The sequence below is a fragment of the Thamnophis elegans genome, chromosome 3 (genome assembly GCF_009769535.1).
Source record: "Thamnophis elegans isolate rThaEle1 chromosome 3, rThaEle1.pri, whole genome shotgun sequence".
Lineage (NCBI taxonomy): Eukaryota > Metazoa > Chordata > Lepidosauria > Squamata > Colubridae > Thamnophis > Thamnophis elegans.
Window position 1 is genome coordinate 73,612,612 of NC_045543.1, and position 25,980 is coordinate 73,638,591.

A 25,980-nucleotide genomic window follows, 5' to 3' on the forward strand; every position below is an offset into this window, starting at 1 on the left:
ATTCCTATTTATGAATACTTGGTCACTTGCTACATCCTACCCTATTTCCTTGAAAATAAGACCTCCTTAGATAATAAGTCCAATCGTGCTTTTAGTGCATGCGCTAAAATAAGTTGCCCCCCCCCACGAAAATAAGCGCTCCCTGAAAAAAAGGCCAAGCGTTTATTTTGGAGGTCAAAAGAAAATAAGACCCTGACTTATTTTCAGGGAAACATGGTATATGAACATCCAATATAAATATGTTGACTTGTCAGGTATTATAATGATCTGGCTATTTCAATTAGAGTTTCCCCTAGGTATGTTAGAGTCTGCCTTTCTTCTATAAACCAGCCCAGACAGACCCTCAACATGCCTAGATTGAAACAGATCCTAATAATCAGTTTCTTGCTGAAGTTGCAAGACTACAATTTTTTAATCACTTTATTTAGAAATAGAAGATTGCATATGGTTATTGCAATGACCTTCTGGATCAATGAAGGCTTTTTCTCAGACTGCCTCCTTTAATCAAGAAGGATTGAATCCCTGACTTAAGCAGGCATTAATAAACATGGGATTAGTCCTGACCTGGCTTGGAGACCCAAGATCAAATAAACTGGTGAAGCCCATCTTCCCAATATCCTGTCTACTTCCTATTAATCTACAAACTGAAAATTAAAAAAATATATAAGACAAGAAAGCTGTTTCCAAGATTACTTACCTAAAACTTACACCTAATTGGATTTTATCTCAAAGTGAATTCAATTGACCTTATCTGTAAAGATTACCGCTGCTCCCAATTGCCAAAAGCTCATATCCAATACATGGTGGCTCTTCTCCTGTGTAGCCATTAGGTTGTGGAATGTGCAATTCAGTGGAGAGTTATAGTTTTAATACATTTTTGCATTATTTAGGAAAAGAATATTATTTTTTAAAAAGGCCATATTTTTAATAGACCTTAATTGTTAGTTGAAGTTTGTTGAATGGTATTGATTTATGTTTATTTGATTTTATTTTTGTTCCTGTGTTTTATACTTTATATTTTACTTATTATAACTATTATAAATATATTATAATAAATATAAAGTATTATAATTATTGTAAACTTATTTGATATATAAAACAAATAAGTGCTCAAAATCCGAAGTGTGGAAATTACACAATGAGAATGTAGGAAAAACAAGAGCTAAGACATAAACCAGGATTGTAAACATAGGCAAAAAAATATTCAAAAATAGCAGAAATACAAGGAACAAATATGTTGACTATTAATATGTAGATGTCTTCACTCTTTTAGGGTCTCATAAACTTGTTGGGATCATCCTCAGCCAATTTTAGGTTTGTTTACAATTGAGCCTACAATTGAGCCATATATTCACAATTAGAACAATGCATTATATGAAGCAGTATGATATTCTGAAAGAGCTTTTTATTTTCAATAGTCAAAATATTCATTAGTTGTAATTAATATCCATTGAAATTAATGGAACATTTTAATTATGATCTAAATATTTTTATTTATTCAGGTAGGCACTAAATGTAACTAAATTAAAACCTCACTTTGTTGCATTCCGTCCTCTTCTCTGATGCCCTTCCTCTTCTTCTCTATTATGTATCTCACTCCTATAAAATTCAGTATATGAGACCTGTTAAAACACCTTTAGACTTGTGTTTAAGATAAGAAAAGTTTAATGCTTTTAAAATAATTTGTTTTTCTTTCTGGCAGACATTGAATAAACAATTAATATTTTAAGGCTTATCATTTGCAGAATAATATGGGTGGCATAGAAATTACACAAACAAATAAATACATATTTTTCTTATATATTTTAATAGATATTTTCTGTTCTCAAGATAACTATGGATTTCCTTAATTATTTTTATGTTTCTCTTCTATAGCTACATTTTTACCCCCAGTTGAATAAATTTTATTATATTTTTCTAGCATTGCCCAAACCTCCAGGAACTCCTGTTGTGACTGAAAGCACAGCAACAAGCATTACTTTGACCTGGGATTCTGGAAATCCTGAGCCAGTGTCTTACTACATAATCCAGCATAAACCTAAGAATTCCGAGGAACTATATAAAGAAATTGATGGAGTAGCCACAACAAGATATAGTGTGGCTGGCTTAAGCCCATATTCTGAATATGAGTTCAGAGTGGTTGCAGTGAATAATATAGGAAGGGGTCCACCCAGTGAACCTGTGACAACACGGACCTCAGAGCAAGCACCATCTAGTGCCCCACGTAATGTACAGGCTCGTATGTTGAGCTCAACCACCATTTTAGTGCAGTGGGAAGAGCCTGAGGAACCAAATGGTCAAATACAAGGCTACAGAGTGTATTACACTATGGATCCTTCCCAACATGTCAACAGTTGGTTAAAACATAATGTGGCTGATAGCCATATCACCACCATTGGGAATCTTGTACCACAGAAAACGTATTCAGTGAAAGTACTTGCCTTTACCTCAGTTGGAGATGGACCACTTTCTAGTGATATACAAGTCATCACTCAGACAGGAGGTAAGATTGAATATCTTATGGTAATCTCTTTAAATCAATTTTGCTATGTGTTGAGAATTGTACTAGACAATACAATTAAAGATGGTTATGCTGGGAAACTGCCAGATAGGCTGCAAGGAAGGGTCAAGCAGGGACCCAGCTTGGAGTTGTTGCATAGCTGCAAGCAGCCTCTAAGTTTGATCTCTCCCAAGGTGAAGTCTTATCTGGTCATTCTCAAGGAAAGGTAAGCTGTTTGAGGAGATTCTTATAATTTATGTAGAAGATAATAATTGTCAGTAGTTGCCAAGATAAAGGCATTTCGTAATAAATGTTGGAAATGCCATGAGGCCATTTTACCATATGTAGCAGATATGCAAAAAAAAGGTGGGGGAAGGAAAAGAAAAACACCCCACTCCCCAAAAGTACGGGGGGGGGGGAATAGATGGCATTATTTAGAAAGTGTTAAAAATCAAATTTTGAAATGAAACACAATTCAAAATTAGGCATAATGCCAAGAGATCTCAACAAAAAATATTACAATTAATTAAGACATTTACTAAGAAACATGTTCACAAAATTTTTCACAGTATTGAAAAAGAGAGGTGTTATTGATTTTATCAGATTGGGAAGCTAGGTTTGGAGACTATTCGGTAATGGCAAAGTTAACAACACAAATTTCTAACTGAGGTTTGACCAAATTAAGCAAGAATATATTTCATATTATTCAGCAAGGTATAATTTAGCATTTAGTATATGATTTTTAAGAAAAGAATTGACCAAAGAACTTCCTGTAAATCAGAAATACACGAATATTTGAATTGTTCACAAATATTATATATCAGTATGAGTATACCAAAGAGAAAGTTAGAAAATATTTACCTATAATGTTTTAGTAGTTTTTCTTACTCCCTTTTTTATTCTATTACTTAATAACAAAGTAATAGAGACTTTGGAACTTACTTCAGAGATTTTTTAAAAATCTTTAAAATCCTTTTTATAATTGTTAAAAACAATCAATTTTCTATTTAATATTTAAAAAGGCTTTTAACCTGTAAAAAGGTTAATTTTAATCAGTGATATAGTGAGACTAATTACAATTTTGTAACTTTGCTTACTAATCTTTTCAATTTTTCTTTCTTTTTTGCTTGTTCATTTTTTTTTATATTCCCATTTCCTTAATAGGAAAAAAGTGTCTACATATTTTTTAAAAAAAATAGCATTAGGAAATTTAGATTCCAAAAATATTAAAACTCATTTATAAATTCAATTCACACGAAATATAAGTGCTTAAAAATGATCTGAAAAAAGGTATTGTGTTCATTCAGTAAGTGCTTCCTTCCCAAGTAAAATTATGCCAGCAAGGTTAATTCTAATATAGTACAAAAGAAAAAGTTACTCCCCTCAGCCATTCCACAGTCCCAACTAAAAACAAATACTTTAAGGACAGCAACTCTTGTAACATCATTTTAAACTTAATCAGTGATGTAATGGTGTGTTGATATCAAAAACAACTACTGTATTCATTTTAAAATCTACTTGGCTGTAAGATCTGGGGTAAAATGTTAAGTATTCCAGCTTTTTTTTCTGGATATAGCTATGAAGTCAAAAATGTGTTATGGTTTGGTCAACAATTAAAGCAAATACATTTGCTTCTTAGGATTTGTAAAATTACACATTTCAGAATGAAGTCTTAATGTACATAATTATTGACATTACGAAAATCTGCTATACATACACTTTTACATTTTCAAACTGCTGGAGAGACATTAGCAATGGGCTGTTCCTAGGAAATGATTGGCAGATAAAAAAGTTCACAATTAAGGTGATATTAAAATCTAAACCCTTTCTGTAACCCATAATTAGGGTTACAGTAGCTAGCACAAACAGCCTTTGGCATTACCTCACGTAAGAGTTTACATGGCTAGAAAGGTGGTAGATGATTTACTTTTTGTATCATCTAGAGAAGTGTTTGTCAACCTCTGCAACTTTTAAGATGTATGGATTTCCAAGTTGCACAATACTCTAGACAGCATCAGTAGATATCAACCCATTTTGACAGATAAATACAGGTAGTCCTTGGCTTACAACAGTTCATTTAGTGACCATTCAAAGTTACCACGGCACTGAAAAAATGTGATTTTGGACCTTTTTTTCAAAATTACAATTTTTGCAGCATCCCTATGATCATGTGATCAAAATTCGGATGTTTGGGAATTAGTTCATATTTATAACTGTTGCTGTGTTGAGTAAATGTTTTTATATGCTCTTGTTTCAGTCCCAGGACAACCATTAAACTTCAAAGCTGAACCTGAATCTGAAACAAGCATATTACTTTCATGGACCCCTCCACGATCTGATACAATCTCCAATTATGATCTTGTTTACAAGGATGGAGAACATGGTGAAGAGGTAAATAAACTGCTGTTTTTCATGTTTGAAAATATTTTGCAACTATTGCAAGATCTTTTAAATTACACTTGCATTCTTTTAATGTTTGCACAAATTATAATAGTAGACCGGCCTTCTCTTTATCCTGAATTCAAAACAACAAAATATAATTTTAGTATAGATCTCTCCGGTTTGTTTTTTTCTCCTGTTCAATCGTATTTCATTCTGCCTGGACAACTCCATGAAGTTTTTGGCAGTGGCTTGCCACTTTCTCCTTCCTATGCCTGTAGTGTGAATACTATCATGGCATGGTTTGATAGGTACTGTTTCTCAGCATTATCAGCCAATTTTCCCCAAATATTATGTAAAATAACTTTAACACAGCTGGTAAATTTCTTATGTTATAGATCATATTGTATACAGGTTGTCCATGCTGCCTTGGGCAGTGACAATTTGTAGCAAAATAGGTATAAAACAGTAACTTTGCAGCTAATATTTGCATTTACAGCCTTCACAGGTCTGAAAAGTCAAAGTAAGATCATAAACACAATCACATGATTTTTCACTCCTAGATTGCTTTGCTTCCAGTTCCATTGTCATTAAATGAAGATTTTGTGTAACATGCAAATACCATGTGATAAATACTTGCCTTGTTTGATGTTATTTTTATGCACATTTGAACATATGTACAGAGTTGCATATTGATACCTTATCCTGTTATTCAGTTTTTGGAACAACCAGCCATGTGCCTTAAACTAGGGCATGGATGACCACCTGAATGTTCTCCCATTTTCCAAGAATGGGCACACACAACTAGGGCAGAAGATGAACCTGTACAAAGTCTTTAGTCACAGCCATCACCTGATTTTCAAACAGGAGCTGTAAAGAGAATCCAGTAGCTCCTAGTCTTAAATGGGAACATGACTATCATTGATTGCCCATCCAAGACCAAAAGTGACAAATTCCTAAATTTAGTTGCCCACAACCACTTGAATTTAGCAGGGTTTGCCTGCATCTATTCCTTTCCATCCCAATGGGTCCCAGACATAGCTTTGTCTGAGACAAAAATACTGTTCGATATTATCTGCATACTGATTATATTGCATCTCAAACTACTCACATCATCAGCGATTTCATATACATGTTAAACAGAAAAGCAGAGGACATGAATGGTAGACTTACTCAGAACATTGCATAATATGAATTTGATATCATATATTTTATTCAGAAAGTCAATCAATTATAATATATAGAAATGTAGATATATTTTGACCTAGCAGTTAAAAGCATGTGGCCACAAATCAGGAAAGCATGAATTCTAGTCGTGCGTTAGGCATGAAGCTTTATTTGATGCATTTGGGTCAGTCACACATTCTCTGCCCTAAGAAGAAGGCAGTGGCAAACCACTTCCAATATCTTGCCAAAAACATTGCAGGGTCTAGTCTGACTGTGTGTGTATGTGTGTAAATTTACTTCTAAGGAGTATTTTCATTTGTGCGATTTACAGAGCAAGTGACTTACAGTAGGTTTTGAAACAGAGCAGTGATTTTGAAAAATCTTGTTTCTTCATGTCTTAATAGCAATTTAGACTTAGTTGAAAGAGATTTCCATTTATATAAATTGTCGATGGAAGAAATGTAGTGATTGCTTCATTTAGGACTTTTCACTATGTTAGATTGTTGTTATGTGGATGTGTCCATGTTGGTATTTTTTACTGCCAGTCATGTGCAGTTTTGTCAGGGTTAGTCTTAGTACAATAACAGATTTCAGGTAATATGGTTTTCAGGCATGGAATTGTAACAGTGACGTGCAGTCAGGGGAGGCAGGGGAGGCAGAGCCTCACCACTGACATCATGAAAAGAAAAAAAATGTAAAAGGAAAAAGGCAAGAGCTGAGATCAGGCTGAGCTAGTTGCTACCAGAGCCACCATGGATGACTCTGCTTAACTGTTTAAAAAAGCCTCTAAAAATCACCCTCTACAGGAGGAGGCAGGAGATGTGCCTCATCTAGTTTGACTTTAGGCGTTTTATGATCACTAGAGCAGAGTTAAGCAAGGGTTAAAAGCCTAAAAATTCCTGACGTAGGTGAGGCATGTCATTCTCCTGCCTCCTCCTGTAGAGGGCGCTTTTTAGAGGCTTTTTTAAACAGTTAAGCAGAGTCATCCATGGTGACTCTGGCAGCAACTAGCTCAGTCTGACTTCAGCTCTTGCCTTTTTCCTTTTACATTTTCTTTTCTTTTCATGATGACAGGCAAGAGCAGAGTTGAAATCCACTCTGAAACAGCTGGAAAAGTTATGTGTGGGTCGGAGGGAGGGGGAGGAATTCAAACTTCATCCTCCTGGTGCGGAGCTTTGGGCAAAGGCTGGAGGGAAGTGCTCTCCCTCCAAAGTGTAGTTTGATTTCAGGCAGAGCCACGTTGTCTTTTCAAACCTGTAATCAGTGAAGCTGGGCTGGATCCTTCTGGGGCTGGGGGAAAGTGTGTGTGCTCCAGTATGGCTCTTTGACTGGCTTCCTGCTTCCTCCTGTGGTCTCCCTGACTCCCTCCAATCCAACTCTGTGTGTGTGTGTGTGTGTGTGTGTGTGTGCTTGTTTGAGAGAGAGTTTGTTTGACTGAGAGCGGGAATGGGGTAGGAGAGATAGTCCAATCCAACGTGTGTGTGTGTGTGCGTGTGTGTGTCTGTGTGTGTTAGAGGGGGGAGAGGGAGGGAAAGGGAGAAGAAAAAGAAAAAAAGGAAACTTATTTTGCAAAGGAGAAAAACAAATGCTGTCGCTTTAAATTGGAACTGAGCATGCCTGGCTGTGGAATTCTGGGAGTTGAAGTCCACAAGTTTAAAAAAAAAATTGTGTCAGTGCCTCACCAGCCATAAACCTCACTGCACATCACTGAATTGTAACTACATATAGTAATTTCAGTAGAGTTCAGTTTCTGTTGTAAAACACTTCATTTTATGCTTTTATATTAGAATATTTTTAATTGGAATCACAACAGTATTAATTTATTCTTCCTTTATTTGTTATTTACCATTCAGCAGAGAATTTCTATTGATCCAGCTACATCTTATCACTTGCAAGGCCTAAAGCCAAATAGCTTATACTACTTTCGTTTGGCTGCACGTTCTCCACAGGGTCTTGGTGCATCAACAACAGAAATTTCAGCTAGAACCATGCAGTCAAGTAGGTGCCTCTCTTTGATTTCTTAATTTTTCTTATACTTCTTCTAGTTAACAAGCACAGAAAGTGTGATTATTACATTGCAAAGAAGTCTAATCATGGAAAAGAAGGGCATCCCACCTTCCTCTTGTTCACCATAATCTATGGTACCATGCAGTGGTGGGTTCCTACCAGTTCAGCCCAGTTTGGCTGAATCAGCAAAATTGCACGTGCACCCCACCCCTGGTACCATGCCCAGATTTGCTCCATAGGTTCCAAGCAAGAACGTCTGTGGGTAATTGCAGGATTAAAGAACAATATATTCTATCAGTGATACTTTTATTTATCCTTAGAGAGATCAGCAAATTGCTATTCTAAGAATGTTTTTGGGAGTAGTTGCTCCTTTTTGTCTTTAGGAAGCTTATTCTGAGATCTTTTAGGAAATTTAAAATGTCTACCACTGAAAAGAAGGACATTCTTTGTTACTTAATGGAGACCAAAATAAATATCCATAGAAAAATAGTTTTTAAAGGTGGGTTATCAGTCTTCTAGTAGATAGTTTCATTTCATAACACATTTAATACCCTGTAGCATGGAATCTTATGCAACGTTAGTTCAAATTTTGAAACAATTACTTCTTTCCATATAAACATCTTGACAAATAAAGAACAAATATGCTTCATACAAAAGAAGCTCCAAAGTTTTAAAAAAGAACTTCATGCATCCTTTTTAGGAAATAAGGAAATCAGATGTTAGCATTGCAACTCTGTCCAATCAGAAATAGGGGCAATTGTCCTCCCTGTGCTAAAATATGATGAATAAAATTTGAAGAATTAAGTTCAGGGACAAACCATTTCATAGAACATTTTATTGACAATTACCAGGTCCATATAATGAATTTCATCAAATAACTATTTCTACTTTGTTCTTGTCCATTAAACAATAAAATGGAATTTGGATGTACAAAGAAATTAATGAGACTTCTAAGTATTAGATTGGGGGCCAGGAATCAGTTTCAGGTTTAATGTGATGTATAAAAATGGATGTAAGTAATCTAATAAAGTCTTTCCTATAATTTTTAATAATAATTTTTCACTAATAAACTAAACCTCTATTTTAAATGTATCTATTTAAAAATAGTCACTTGAATTTTTTAGTAGAAAGGATTAATGTTGAAGTTAAGTGTATTGTATTAGTTAAATTATTTTGCCTTTATTAACGAATCAAATTTTTTATAGTCTAGTAATTGTGCGTGGGTTGAGTGGGTGGTGTATGTATTGTAAAATTGCTAGTAGATTTCAATTCTTTGCTAGCCAAGGTTTTTCCAAGAGGAGCTAAAATATTAAACGGTATCTTCATTTATGGTAAGTACAAGTTACAGTCAGATCCAACAGCCTTGTCACTTTTTCATGGTAGGTAAATCTTTGACTAAGACAAATGAAAACTCCTTTCTGATTCTGCATGTTTTACATTTTATTGGCCACAATTGTGTTTTAATATTTTTTTTTTTAATTTAAAATACAGAGTAGGTAGAAAAAGGTAAAATTGAAAATACAGGTGCTTTTATGTTGATTTTTCAGAATTGAACAGTGCAGGAAAATTGGTCAGTGGATAAGCTGGTGGGAAGGAAGGAAGGAAGGAAGGAAGGAAGGAAGGAAGGAAGGAAGGAGAGAAGGGAGGGAGTGATTGGGATGGGAAAAGGGAAGGAAGGAAGGAAAAGAAAGAAAAAGAAAGAAAGACTACTAAACATATAAGATAATCAAGATTATAGGTGTATATGCATATATACACACATAGAAGTATCATGTTTGATGTTTTTATTTCATGAAGAATCATTAATCACAGGTAGGTAACAATAAATTGAGGCTCATTTTCACGTATTTCCCCCAACATCCTTTTCCACTTTTTAGTTAATTCATTTTCAGTTGTTTCATGTTAATAAGCCAAGGCTCATAAGTGTCTAAATACTTTATTTCTAAATTTAATTTTTATTTTTCCTTGGTTTGCCCTTTATTATTTATTTTTCTTTCTTTTTGTTCATTTTTTTCTTCAACCACTTCTCTCCTCTCACTCAAATCCTCCTTTAACCCACTACTGAAATTAGAGCCATCAGCTCCTCCTCAAGACATTAGTTGCAACAGCCCCAGCTCCACTAGTATTTTGGTAAGTTGGCAACCTCCTCCAATGGAAAAACAGAATGGAATTATCACTTCCTATTCCATCAAGTACACTGGAACTGATGGAGAAGATGACAAGCCCCATGAAATTTTGGGAATTACTCCAGATACTACACAGTACCTTTTGGAACAGTTGGAAAAATGGACTGAATATCGCATTTCTGTGGCAGCCCACACTGATGTCGGACCTGGCCCAGAGAGTGAATCTGTATTTATTCGGACAGATGAAGATGGTATGTTTCTTCCACCCCATCCGTTTGACTTTTTCTCTCAATCTGCTATCTTTGTGTGATCTAAGTATTCCTTCCCTTCCTTGCTCATTTTTCCCCAAAAAAACTATTTCAACGGATATTTTAAATCCAAAATGCCTTTTCCTGCTTTTGTGTTTTTAAAAGCAGCAACAACAAAAAGCAAAAAATAGAAATGTTATGAACATCATAAAAGAACTCTTTAAAGTGCTTCCCCAATGTGCATGGCCTATTTTCTTCTATACAAAAAAGTGGATTTTTTTTTAGACTTTTCCCTCTTTTTTTTAATCTTCTGATTTTGTTCTGTCTTTACACATATTATAAAATATTTGTATCTTTGAGGAAACTGATGCTTCTCAATTTTTTAAATATTTTGAAATACGTTTTTCATATTTGAACTTTCAAGACCAATTGCATATTGCTATTGCCTTTTTCCCCGTTGAAGAAATAATAATATAATAATGCATTTTAAAAGTCTTTTAGGTTTTGTATTATTTTGATTACTAAAATACTTCTTTGTGCTTTAATGCTTTGACTTTCAAAGCATCTTCCTTGGCTTTTGTACATTTTTACATGTTTTTCTATTTCTCTAATACTCTTTTTTCTTCCATTTTTGCATCAGTCATGTTTTTTGATCTTTTCACTGAAATGTAGAACAGTTTTGTAGTGTTTTCATTTGTATTCTTCAAGAAAGGCTTGTGGGGTCTCCTTTTAAAAAAGAAAAGAAAAAGAAAAAAAAGACTGATTATTTGGGACAAGTGCCTGTAATTCTTTTATCCACTGATATGTTCCAGTTCCTAGTGGTCCTCCTCGCAAAGTCGAGGTTGAGGCTGTCAACTCTACATCTGTTAAAGTGTCATGGCGTTCTCCAGTGCCCAATAAGCAGCATGGCCAAATCCGAGGTTACCAGGTGCATTATGTGAAGATGGAAAATGGAGAGCCTAGGGGCCAACCTATGCTGAAGGATATCATGTTGGCTGATGCACAGGTAATAAATTATATCCAGTTTCTTTTGATAAGAAAAGCAAGCTATTCATATGATAACCTTTTCTTTTTTAATTAACAACTTGAATGTTTTCTTCCTATTGCAGTACATTGTTGCTAAAAGAAATCTGAATGCTTTAATCTAAAACCAGATAATCAGGCTACCATACTATTTGGTGTATAAATATTATTTCTAGACATGAATATGTTGTGGTAATGGGAGGAAAAACATATCTGAAACAACTTTAAATCAAAACACATGTTTTCTTATAGTGGAAGCTCCCCTTTTCATCCCTGGTTGATGTTTGCAATTATCAGGGCAGTGTAATACCGTGTTTTCCTGAAAATAAGACAGGCTTATTTTCTTTTGACTCCAGAAATAAGTGCTTGGCCTTATTTTCGGGAAGGTCTTATTATTTTTTAGGTGCAGGAGGTGGCCAGTGTGGTCAACTCATGGCTGCTGCTTTGTTGCAATATTTTCAGGGAGAGCTTATTTTCAGGGGAGGACTTATATTAGCACCTGTACTCAAAAGCCCGATTGGGCTTATTATCCGAGGAGGTCTTATTTTGAGGAAAACAAGGTATTATATACAGAACTTGCTAAACTATACAGTATATTGACATTATCTCCTTTTTTATATGTTCTTTTTGATTTGGTCATTGGTTCTGTTCTGTAGTTATAGTTCTATGTAAATGCATATGATCCAGGTAATGTTAAGTATTTTAAAGTATATTAATATATACATGAAGTTTATTGTGCACTTAAATTTTTGGATTGAATTACATCAGTTTGGTTGGATAATGTGTAATATATGCAAGTGAACTAGGGTTAGCAAATAATATAAACTCAGTGATATATTTAAAATAAACTGTGTTTGAAATGAATACTGATCTAATAATATATGAGATGCTTTGTTTCTATTAAAGAAAAGCCTAGGATGATATTTTGATAAATTGAAACTACACTGTATTCTTTCTTACAGAATATAACAAATCATAGAGAAAGTATTTTTCCATAAGGCAAATTTGTCCATATTAAATAAGCTTTAAAAATACAGATTTTTTTAATTACATATGTTTTATGAGCTTTGGAGCCTGAAATCATTCTGATGGTATCATAAACCATGAAGTATAAAAAGCTTTTTTCATTCATGGTTAATTCTGTTTTGAAAGTAGCAATATGTAACTATAATATATCATACCCTAAAATGAATTAGAGTTCAACTACATTGTTTAAATAGAAAGACTTTACGACAGCTGTAATATTTTAAACTCCCAATTCAATAAAATTATTTTACTGACAATACCATTTTTTCATGTAATGATTTAACACTCTCCAATTTCTGTATTAAATAATTAACATATTTTTCAGTCTTATTCATATCAATGTTTTAGCACATTTAGAACAACTTGTTAATGCTTTAGGATCATTGTGAATCTCCAGGAATTAGAAAGAGAACAATATGATTATATTGTACCTCTGTTCTTTGAACAGATTTTCCTACTTGGAAAATATCAGCCCTTTATGGCTCTAGTTCAAAGTCTTTTCTTCTTCTTTTCTTTAATTATAGAAGGAGCAGAGTGTGCTGTTGGTCATATGGTTCCATTACTGATATGAAGTATCAAGTACATATAAATTGCCTCTGTTTATCTAAACAGGTGCACTGAATTAAATTTGACAAGGTAAAATAGAAATAAGCATGGCTTAGTAGCATACAATTACAGTAACTAAAACGTAGGCTTCCATTATATCTCAACAGTTTTAACTAATGCAATCATAAAACATTGCTATAAGCTAACAACACTTCAAACTAGGATGTATGTTTTTTTTTTCCAGAAATATCATCCACTATTTATGTATCATGAAAGAGAACCCCAAATTTATAGGTCTTTTTTTTCTAAATTCAGGCTGATAATACTAGTTAATTTTCATGTATGGTTATCCTGAGAAGGATAAAGATGCTTCAGTAGCCTACAAATATCTCTTCATTTCTTCTGTTTTTCCTTCCCAACATTCTTTACTCTCAATCAGTGGGAATATGATGATACTACTGAACATGTGAGTAAAACTGATTGCCTTCCCCACAAAGTATAATGGCTTTAACGTTTAATTTTTTGGTTGCTTGCACATATGCATGCATTAATACTTTTCACCCAACTTTGTTTTGATTTGATGCAATGCTTTTGCTTTCTTTGTTTTGTTAAATTTGTATAATTTGCCTAACTGGATCTTTCAGTGTACCCAAAATGGTTTTTTTCCCCCCCAAAGAAAGCAGTTACCATTTTCATTTGCTTAACTCAGCTTTCTTCAGGCCCAATGTTTTCTGTATTTGCTATCAAACAGACCTTTTCTTTTAGTTCCTAACCTGTTATTCATTTCAGTTGATGAAATGCCATGTTAAATATGTATTTCAAATGCATTTTTGTGGAAATATATATTGGTATTGGCACAGGACCAACGTTTTTAAAGCTGAACTTTTCACTCATTATTGTTAATCAGATATTTTCATCACCATTTAAAGAGTTCCTTAATGATACTCTTGTCCAAAAACATGTATCCAATGAAAAAGCTAAAAGTCAGATTATCATATGATAAGCATGAGTTACTGGATGAAAATAAAAACCAATCAGCAAATTCAATTTCCAGCTTGTATTTTAGCTGTAGTGAAAATATTTCATTTATTTCTTACTTTCTAAAGAAACATATAAACTTACCTCACTCAATGTTTTAAGAAAAGTTTTAAAACCTATTCATCCTACAAAGTAGGCCTATAAATTGGTCAATTCATTTTGAAAACAATTATCAGTGTTGTTTCAACATATATGGCACATTGCTTATCAGAATTCTCACACTGGGTGATACTGTTTTTTAATGTTTTTTCAATGTTACTTTTGACTGAAATTTTCTGAACTGAAGAATCCATTTCATCTCCAAAAGGTTCTTTCACCACAGCCATATATATATATGTTTTTTTATTTGTGCTGATAAATAAATATTTATTTATTTATCAGCACAAATAAAAAAACACAAATATAACAAAGGCAACAGTAAAAATATTGGGTTTCTGTCGTGATGGACTCTTGTGACGAGCCGAATGACAGATGATGGAAGCAGTTAGCTTCCTCCCATAATTGGGGCTTACCAGGGGTTGTAAAAACCTGATAGATAGATAGATAGATAGATAGATAGATAGATAGATAGATAGATAGATAGATAGATAGATAGATTTAACTGCATGAATTTGATCATTATAAAAGACAGTAAATCATGAAAAGAATTTTAAACAAAATTAGCAACTCCAAAAAACTTTGTTTCTGTTTTTTTTTTCTAATATATTCTTTCATTGTCTAAAAAATCTTGGCAGTTTTCAACTGCTCTTCAGATGTTGAGAAGATGTACACTTTTAGTTAAAGATGGAGATGACTCCTGGCCCCTAATTTATCACAATAGAACCCTAATTTAAATGAGGAAAACAAAAATGTTTTTCTGCTTACCATTTAAAATAGTGACGGACCAAATTACAAATCAGCATGGTTACATTATCAGTTCAATGCCTCATATACTGTTTGTAAGTTTGAAACAAAGATTTTTTTTTATTTAAAATACTAGTCTTTTTCAAAACATTGTGTCAATAAATTTTCATATGATCCAGTAGTCACAATAAGTGCTACTGGTTATGTGACAACTTCAAACTTTGCACATTCCTTTGAATGTTATAGAATGGATAGAATTGTAGAATGCGCATGGAAACTACTTTATGTTGAGTAATCATGCCCATTGTTAAGAATTTACTATCTTATCTTTCTCATATATATTTAACAATATATTTTTATTTGAGTCCTTTTACTTGAAGTTCAGTTTTTGTATATGGAAGATTCCAAGGAAGCTTAATAAAGTCTTATTTTCTGAGCATGAGAAATATACCTATTAGGGTGAAAAGGAATCCAGTGTGTTTTTCCCGTGCATTCACTCTTACAAAGTATGTTTTGTGTGCCTCTGAGCATAACTAATTTGTATTATTAAAAAATAGGTAGGTGGAAATTATGGTGTCCCATATTAAAGCAAATTGTGTATCTGTGTATTTATGGACAATAGTAAAAACCCATATCACCATTTTCTACACATGTTCTAAATGCTAATTCGCTCATTGTAAAATACTTATGTTCATAATTGGTTCATTTGTTTAAAATTTTAGTTTAGTTTTAGTTTCTACAACTGCCCATTAATATGTTACATAAAAAAGAACAAAATTGCTAAAGTTTATAATTCCCCCAATTTTTACTATTCAGAAGGAGAAACTAGTGGAAATTTTGGCCATGAAGAACTGAGTAATACTGCATTGAAAATAAAAATGAACGTGCATGCACAAAGTACATAAAACAGCATATACATTTTAATGAAACCTAATATGTTGTTAAAGATCAGTGGAATATTAAGCATATAAAAATAGTGGAATTTTAGAAAGCTTAAATTTTACTAGCTCAAGTCCTTTGTATCATTTCAAAAATTAGTTTCAGCACGTAAAATGAAACATCGCCTTGTTTCTAGTATATAATCACTTTCAGGCTCTTTTTAATCTTCATCCTTTTTAAAAAATATTTTAAAAGCTGAAAGTTAGTTCTCATTTAATAAATCCTATTAGATTTCCTATTGAATAACTCTATAGAGCTTAATGTATTTTCCATAATTTCTTGTTCCAAATCAAATATTCAGATTATATTTAATGATATTTTAGATTTTAAATAATAGATTAAATTACTCAAATTAGTATTTTACAATCTATGTCATAACCATAATTAAATGGAGCAGTTTTATAACTTTTTTGTGATCATCATTTAGTGAATACAGTGATAATGAAGCAAAACGGTCCGCTTTGGGTGTGATTTTGCTGAAAAATAGAAGTGCTAGTTTTTCAGGAAAACCATCACAAAACACAGTGCCACATTGGGACACTGCAAATGACCATTTTGCCGAGCACCCAGAGTTTGGTCATGTAAGCATGAAGGAGACCCAACTATTGGAACTTCAAATCTGATAATAAATCCCCCTTTTCAGGTAATTTGACATGATTGCTAATGAACCCATTTTAAGTGGAGAAGTACATGTAGAATTTTGATTATGCAGTGCTTCATAATTTTGTAGAGTGAAATCTAAAATGTTCCCTTCTCATAAAATACAATTAGAGTCACCCTTTAAAGTCTGAAGTTATATACACATTTATTGAAAGTAGTAAATCTCGCCTAGGACTGTGTTTCAAAAATTTATTCCAGAATTAATTTTCATTAAAGCACTGCTTAATGTTATGGGCAAGCTCAGAAATGGTCATATGTCTAGGATTACCTGTATTTGTTGGATCAGTGAAGCTGATTCCTAGGAACTGTACATGGAATCATAGATTTCATAAATTATGACAAGTCATGTAATGAGCAGGGAGACTAACCTTGAGAAACAGAAGCGGCATCCAAGACAGTCAAATAACTGAAATCTGAATCCAAAGGAAAGATGTAATTTGAGAAATTATCTCAGACTTGACCCCCCTCTAGCAGGGAGGAGGGGAAGCACATTCATACTTGCCAGATTCTGTTACAACAGCCCTAAAATAACACTGTTGTTAATGTACATCATGGTTTCCAAGTCTGCTCCATCTCAAGAGGCTGCCAGGGCATAAAGGTTTGTGATGTAAAAAGTTACCAAAATTACGATAAAACCGTTTTTTTAGAGGGCAAAAAATAGAGTAGGCAAGTTGATAATAGCACATACAGGCCGGTTCATAAATTTCTTTTTTAAAATCTAAATTTTATTTTTAATTTTGTATTTTTAAAGTTATTATTTTTGTTGTTCACATGATCAGCCAGGAATTTAGACTGGATTTGGCATTTTTGTCTATTTATCAAGTCCAAGAACTGAGATAATAATAATAATAATAATAATAATAATAATAATAATAGGAATATGAAAAAATCGCAAGATACCAGGACTTAAAAATCGAAATTCAACGACTATGGCACAAACCAGCAGTGATAATTCCAGTGGTAATTGGCACACTGGGTGCTATTCCAAAAGCACTGGAATTACATTTAAAACAGTTAAAAATTGACAAAATCACCATCAGTCAAATGCAAAAAGCCGCACTGCTTGGATCTGCACGCATATTACGAAAATACGTTACGACGTCCTAGGCCCCTGGGTGGGGCCCGACTAGTAACCAATGCCAAATCCGGCGAAACAACTGGCCGCTGTGATACAATTGTATTATAATAATAATAATAATAATAATAATAATAATAATAAGAAGAAGAAGAAGAAGAAGAAGAAGAAGAAGAAGAAGAAGAAGAAGAAGAAGAAGAAGAAGAAGAAGAAGAAGAAGAATGGCACAAACAAACAGTGGTAATTCCAGTGGAAATCGGCATACTGGGTGCTATTCCAAAAGCACTGGAATTACATTTAAAACAGTTAAAAATTGACAAAATCACCATCAGTCAAATGCAAAAAGCTGTACTGCTTGGATCTGCACGCATATTACGAAAATACGTTACAACGTCCTAGGCCCCTGGTTGGGGCCCGACTAGTAACCAATGCCAAATCCAGCGAAACAACTGGCCGCTGTGATACAATTGTATAATAATAATTATTATTGCGGCACAATTCAATAGCACAAATGATCCAATGGAATTTGTGCAAAAATTATAATATTTAAACAGCAACAAACTGGTGGGAACATCAGCCTGATAAAGTCACTGAAAATCAGACGGTCAAGATCTTGTGGGATTTCTGTATACAAACGGACAAAATACTGGTGCATAATACACCAGACATCACACTGGTTGAGAAAAATAAGGTCACAATCATAGACATCGCAATACCAGGTGATAGCAGGGTCGCTGAGAAGGAACATGAAAAAATTGCAAAATACCAGGACTTAAAAATCGAAATTGAATGACTATGGCACAAACCAGCAGTGGTAATTCCAGTGGTAATTGGCACACTGGGTGCTATTCCAAAAGCACTGGAATTACATTTAAAACAGTTAAAAATTGACAAAATCACCATCAGTCAAATGCAAAAAGCCGCACTGCTTGGATCTGCACGCATATTATGAAAATATGTTACGACGTCCTAGGCCCCTGGGTGGGACCTGACTAGTAACCAATGCCAAATCCAGCGAAACAACTGGCCACTATGATACAATTTTATTATAATAATAATAACAACAACAACAACAACAACAACAATGACTCATTGCCAAATAGTTGTATCATAAAATGCTTAGAAACAACTGGCATTAGCAAAAATATTACATCCTTTACTGAAAAGGCGATGAAACAATGGAGAACTGAGTTGGCAGTAGGGAATGAGAACTACGGAATGGTTAATATAAAGCAAGGAATTTTCCAGGGTGATTCACTTTCACCTCTTCTTTTCATCATCGTGATGATCCCACTATCAGTAAACTTTTAAAAAATGAAATTAGGCTACCAAACAGCCAAAGAAGCTTTAAAAAATTCACATTTATTATATATGGATGATTTGAAACTCTATGGAAAGTCAGAAATAGAAATCCAATCACTGACAAACACAGTCTGAGTATTCAGCACCGATATCTCAATGCAGTTTGGCATGGAAAAATGTGCCACTGTATCCATAAAAAGGGGCAAAATCACTACATGTGAGGGAATTGAAATGCCCGATGGCCAACTAATTAAATGCAACAAAAATGAAGCCTATAAATACTTAGGCATTCTGCAGTTGGATAACATTAAGCATGGGGAAGTAAAAAGTATTGTCAGGGGAGAGTACACCAAGAGAGTTGGGAAAATTTTGAAATCTAAATTGAATAGTGGAAATACAATCAAGGCCATAAATACCTGGGCAATACCAGTTATAAGATACACAGCTGGTATAGTTAATTGGACACAAGCTGATTTGGACATTTTGGACCGAAAAACTAGGAAACTAATGACAATGCACTACAGTTTACATCCACATAGTGATACTGATAGACGATATCTGCCCCGAAAATCAGGTGGCAGAGGATTATTACAAGTGAAGCAAATAGTTGAAGAAGACAACCATGAACTGGCTGATTATTTAAAAGAAAGTCAAGAACATCTATTAATCGAAGTAAAGAACAAAAATCCACTGAAGGCCCAACAGACGAGACAAGAATACAGAAAAGATGTGATAAAATTAAAAATGGAGAGTTGGCAGAACAAAGCATTGCATGGCCAATTTCTGGAAAAAATAAAAGATAAAGTGGACAGTGAAAAAACTTGATTATGGTTAACATCAGGTACATTAAAGAAAGAAACAGAGTCACTAATCCTGGCTGCGCAAGAACAAGCTATCCGCACAAATCCCATTAAGGCCAAAATCGAAAAATCCTCTGATGATGCCAAATGTAGACTTTGCAAAGAAGCTGATGAAACTGTTGATCACATACTCAGCTGCTGTAAAAAAATCACGCAGACTGATTATAAATTGCGGCACAATTCAGTAGCACAAATGATCCATTGGAATTTGTGCAAAAATTATAATATTAAAACAGCAACAAACTTGTGGGAACATCAGCCTGAAAAAGTCACCGAAAATCAGATGGTCAAGATCTTGTGGGATTTTCGCATACAAACAGACAAAATACTGGCACATAATACACCAGACATCACATTGGTTGAGAAAAATAAGGTCACAATCATAGACATCGCAATACCAGGTGATAGCAGGGTCGCCGAGAAGGAACATGAAAAAATCGCAAAATACCAGGACTTAAAAATCGAAATTCAACGACTATGGCACAAACCAGCAGTGGTAATTCCAGTGGTAATTGGCACACTGGGTGCTATTCCAAAAGCACTGGAATTACATTTAAAACAGTTAAAAATTGACAAAATCACCATCAGTCAAATGCAAAAAGCTGTACTGCTTGGATCTGCACGCATATTACGAAAATACGTTACAACGTCCTAGGCCCCTGGTTGGGGCCCGACTAGTAACCAATGCCAAATCCAGCGAAACAACTGGCCGCTGTGATACAATTGTATAATAATAATAATAAGGGTCAGGTTATACTTGTCATACAGTCATCATCTTAAATGGCAAGAAAAGAGACCACCCAGTGGTTACAATAAAGGTCTTCATGGCCACTTGCGGCCATCTTAGGTTTGCACCCCAATCTATATATGTAACATGGTTCTGTAATTTAAAATATACATAACCTTTCTGTAAAGATAGTAGTGTGGCTGATTTGTAAATAATGGCTATTGTGTCAAGTTTGATTTTATTTTTGTAGCCCAAATACACTCATTATACTGTAATAAAAATGAATGGTAAGAACATTTGTTGTGATGTTGTGCCCTTTAAGTATAAGCAATACTTAGCCTTATTTTTATAAAAATATTTAGGGCATGCTGCTCAGAACATTCATAATTCTTTTGGCTTAATGCAAAACTTTATCCACTCATATCATCTTCTGATATTCCTAAAAGCTTGTCATCTCTGCAGATAGCATGAAAGCTCTGTGCACTGAATGCAAGTTATTTTAACTTATGGAAAGATGAAAAACTTGTGAAGGGTCTCTATTCCATATATTGATATACCATACCTTTATTACATCATTTTAGGAGATGATCATAGCTGGATTACAGCCAGAAACAACCTATTCCCTTACTGTGACAGCCTATACAACCAAAGGAGACGGAGCACGGAGCAAACCTAGATTAGTATCTACTACTGGTGCAGGTATTATTTGATGATCCTTTCCATTACGAAGCCTTAAAATGAATGTTTACTGCTTTGATCATTTCTGATAACCAGGTGCTAAAATGTCCTTAGCTGATTATGTATACTAAAGCATTATTGATTTTCATTTTGATTTTTCCATGCCTTAGTTCTTCTAGAGTTTCGATGCATGCAGGACTTTGGATACACCCAAGCAAGTTAGGGAAAATACAAAACCTGACACATAGTTACATAGTTACAGTGCATGAAAGTATAACTGGGAGATTGCTAAGATGAAATATAGAGTCTGGGGAAAGTATTGGGAACAAATAAATAAAAACCAGAAGAGTAGAGATATAAAGATACTGTTATGTGATTTCCAAGTTGACATTATTAATCATTAAAGTCAGGAACATATGGAAGAGTTATTTTACTTCACCCAATCCTTAAAAAACTTAAAGTATATCTATAAAATGGAAAGGAAAATATATCTGTAAAGTGCAGGGAAATCCGTAAAGAAACTATAGAACTACAGCTAAGACTGAAAATAAAGGGGGCAGCAGGCAAATGGAGAATTGGACTCATGAACATTTGGACAGCATGTATTAATTAAGCCTAATTAATGTTTTGATACTGTTTGTTCTTTCAAACAACGTAACTGTTAGTTTTAGGTTTACAATGCTGTTCCCCCACTACACACACACTTTTCTTGGTATACAGACTACCCTTTCATTCTCAATCTGCTGTCTATTCATCATTATTATTTACCTTTCTTCTGCATTTTGTCTGCACATAGATCTCATGGCCAATTAATTATCAAAGGACATCTAGTGGAAAAATATTTAGTTTTATATTAATTTTGTATATTAGAAAAGAACAATTATTCTTCTATGAAAAGCAATTCTACATTTCTAAGTATAATATATAAAGTAGTTCTTTCATTTGGCTTCCTTTTCAGGGCTGCAAGAATAAATTGCTTAGCAAGATTTTGACTTTGTTTTCATTTATCTGATAGCTGTAGTTTGAGGATTTTGTGTTTGAAACTTCTATACATCAAAATAGCTATACTTTGAAGTTTTATGTCTGAAATTAAATATAAAAATTGTTAAAATGAATTTTTGTGTGTTAGCATTTTAGTTCCTAATTTTTATTTAATAATGGAATTTTTTGCTTTTACACTGACATTGTTTCACTTGATTCAGCAGAGTAAGCTTTTAGTTCATTATCAGAACATTATAGGGAAATTTTACATTTTATTAGGCTGATTGTTTCTTTTTGTCTTACCACTCAGCCCCTATTTTGGATGAAATTTTCCTCCTTTTAAACAAATCTTTTCTGTAATTGTCTTGAATTTCTGCTTTTAGTTTGATTTTCCTGCAGACAGTAGGTCTTTTCAAACACATGTTTTTAAGATAATGAGCACTGATTTATATATCTTTTATGTACAGGTTTTTATTCTTCCCAATATATAAATGTATCCTCTGGAATACAGATAAACCTCTACTAATGATCACAACTGAGTGCAAAATTTATCCTGTTAAGTGAAATATTTGTTGAGTTTTGCCCCATTTTTTGACCTTTCTTGCCATAGATGTTAAGTGAATCACTACAGTTGATAAGTTGGTAACCCGGTTGTTAAGTGAATCTGGCTCTCCCATTCACTTTCCTTGTTAGAAGATCACAAAAGATGATCATGTGACTTAGAGCACAGCAACAGTCATAAATATGAACCAGCTCCCAAGCATCTGAATTTTGATCACATGATCATGGGGATGTTACAAACGTCAGAACTATGAAAAATGGCCATAATTCACATTTTTCAGTGCTATTGTAACTTTGAACAGTCACTAAATGAACTATTGTAAGATGAGGACTACCTGTATATTCTGCTTCTTTGCACTGATCATATTAAAATAAAGTCCATAAGCCTAATATACAAAGATACACAATTACTGTATGTATTGCTTGGTTTCAGGTCAATGGAGATTGTTGTCTACCTGTTTTCTATATATTTAGGAACTAGATCACGGATGTCAAACTTGCCATATCATGTTGCCATCATGTGATATTTCATGAAGTTTTTCCCATTCACGGAGTTGAGGTGGGCATGACGCAACTGGCTCATGGGCCGCCAGTTTGACACCCCTGAACTAGAAGAAATGAAATAAAGAAAGATAATACAGTCCTTGCAAGGTCTGAATTAATATTTGAGGATAAGGGTAGAATAGAGAAATAGTATGTTTGTTGCATAAGTAATTTTTAAAGAGATCTAATAAGAAATTTTAGAAAAAATTATTACAGATACATTCTGTGCTAAAATAATGTTATGTTTTAGTTCCAGGAAAACCTCGGCTTGTAATTAGCCACACACAAATGGGTACGGCTCTAATTCAGTGGCACCCACCTGTCGATACATATGGCCCCCTACAAGGGTACCGCCTGAGGTTTGGCCGCAAAGACATGGATGCATTTACGACACGGGATTTTACTGATAAAGATGACCACTACACGGCTACTGATATTCATAAAGGGACTTCTTACATCTTCAGGCTTTCAGCTAGAAATAAAGTGGGCTTTGGGGAAGAAATGGTAAAAGAAATTTTGATTCCAGAAGATCTACCAAGTGGATTTCCTCAAAATCTACATTCAGAAAGTGCCACCTCAACATCTGTCCAACTAACTTGGCAACCACCCATTTTATCTGAGAGAAATGGTATAATCACCAAATACACTCTACAGTACAGAGATATCAATGTGGTCAATCAACAAACAGAGATCCCTGTTGCTCCTGTTGATACTATAATGACACTTTCAGGCTTAAAACCAGATACCACATATGATGTAAAAATACGTGCACATACAAGCAAAGGGCCCGGTCCATATAGTCCCAGTATCCAGTTTAGGACATTACCTGTGGATCAAGGTAGGATTTGTCTGCTTATGGCTTGTCTTGTAAAAGGATCTCAGTCTTTGGATATCGATATTTTAAATATAGCTTCAATTTTTCAAAACCATCTTATAAGTAGATTCATCTGATGCAAAGGTAAAGTATGCAAATCTTCATGTGTTTGGATTCACTAGAATTCAGTTATTCCATATCAGACAAGTCTGGCTCACTTCTCCATAATAATTGCAGGTAAGGAAACTATAATTATTTTGAGATATCATTTGTAAGAATGGAATGTGGTTTCTAAAAACAGGTAGGAATATAATGAAATATGTTGACTGGTGAAAAGGGGATGGGATCCAAAATCAAAATGTACTTTAAATATATTACCCTTCCTTTTCCAGCAGTGTTTGCAAAAAATTTTCATGTCAAAGCAGTAATGAAAACATCAGTCCTTCTTTCTTGGGATATACCAGAGAATTACAATTCTGCTCTGCCTTTCAAAGTAAGTGGTTGTTAATCTAAAAGACTTGAAGGGTTATAGGACTTATAGTGGAGAAATGTCTTAATTAAATGATTTACAGACCCACTCTACTAATAACAAATATTTAGTAGCATTAAATCCTTTCCATATCAATCTTGAAGAACTGCTGCCATGATCTTCTGATGTAGTTCAAAATCTGAATTTCTTCAAGGTTGATAGTTGATTGATCCTGGTTGACAGTTGATGTTAATTAATTCTGCATTTATGTATCAGCATTAGTGATGTTGAACTAATCTGCTGTTTAGAGTATTATAAAAAAACTGATTGTTTCATTCTGTTAGTATAATAAAAAAATGTGTTAATTTTCCAATATTTCTGATTATTTTTTCTGTTCCTGGTTTTATAGTATATTTCAAAAATATCACTATGCTTTAAACAATATTTTGAAAATCTGCCTTTCCTACTTGACATCCCGTATGAAACTCTCTTGTAAGCCAACTTGAGTCGCCTTGTGCAAAATATAAATTTTCTAAATAAATAAAAATTAGCATCCATAATATAGTGTTTTTTGCTCTTTTCTGTATTGCATTGTCACACAGTAGTATACAATGAATTGCCCTCTGTCTGCAGAGACACAATGGTTTCTCTTTTGCAAAAATAATTTTTTAGTGGGTTACCCAAGGCATTTTCAACAATCAACCTGGCTGTGGTGAATTTAGAGCCTTCCAGTTCTCATGACAGGGCTTCAAATGAAAGCATATCACAGCATAATGCATTTTTCTTACACTGATGCCATTTGGGTGGGAATCCAGCAGCATATCCAGGAAAACAAAGAATAAGATTTTTAGCTCTGACACAGAGAAGTCAAAATGTAGCTTTTACTAGTATTGGTGATAATTGCATCAGTTAATTTATAATTATTGTAATTCCTGGATTAGTATGAAATAGTTCTGAAGAATTTAACTATCGATCCCACTGATATAAGAGAGGAGTGTATATTCTGAAATTATTGTACCACAAGTTTCTCTTTAATTCTTTCTTTTTAAATTGTGGAAACCTTTTAATATAACAGAATAAAAGAGATTCTGGACTGGCAATGCTGTACCTCCTATGGCTTCCTAATGTAGAATTGAAAATATAATAAAATATTAAAATGAATTAAAGGATTACTAATAATGTCATCAATAACACTCCTTTTCAAGACAGCATAATTGGTGAATTCTACTTGTTGATCAGTGTCAATAGCATTGTTTAAGATTTAGGGATTAAGCAAATTAAATATCCAGACTGTATTGTTTGATATCACGTGCTTTGATAATCAGAACAAAGAGAGCATACCTGTTTCAAAGAAAGAAATCTGGCATACAAAAAATCATTATCAGGTCTTACATGAACATTAAAGTCATCAACCATCATTCTAAATGTGTCTTGGGAAGCAAACAGAAGACCTAATAAATAGATTTAG

The 25,980-nt window shown here is 33.8% G+C and overlaps 1 protein-coding gene across 1 annotated transcript in view; it reads left to right on the forward strand.

The window, feature by feature from the left end:
- Positions 1-25,980, forward strand: part of PTPRD (protein tyrosine phosphatase receptor type D) — a 270,043-nt gene that overhangs the window by 123,387 nt on the left and 120,676 nt on the right. Inside the window, 9 exon segments of the mRNA XM_032214325.1 lie at positions 1,922-2,503; positions 4,758-4,891; positions 7,900-8,044; positions 10,125-10,430; positions 11,240-11,433; positions 13,462-13,488; positions 21,048-21,165; positions 23,480-24,067; positions 24,436-24,536. Coding sequence (XP_032070216.1) covers positions 1,922-2,503; positions 4,758-4,891; positions 7,900-8,044; positions 10,125-10,430; positions 11,240-11,433; positions 13,462-13,488; positions 21,048-21,165; positions 23,480-24,067; positions 24,436-24,536 — 2,195 coding nt within the window.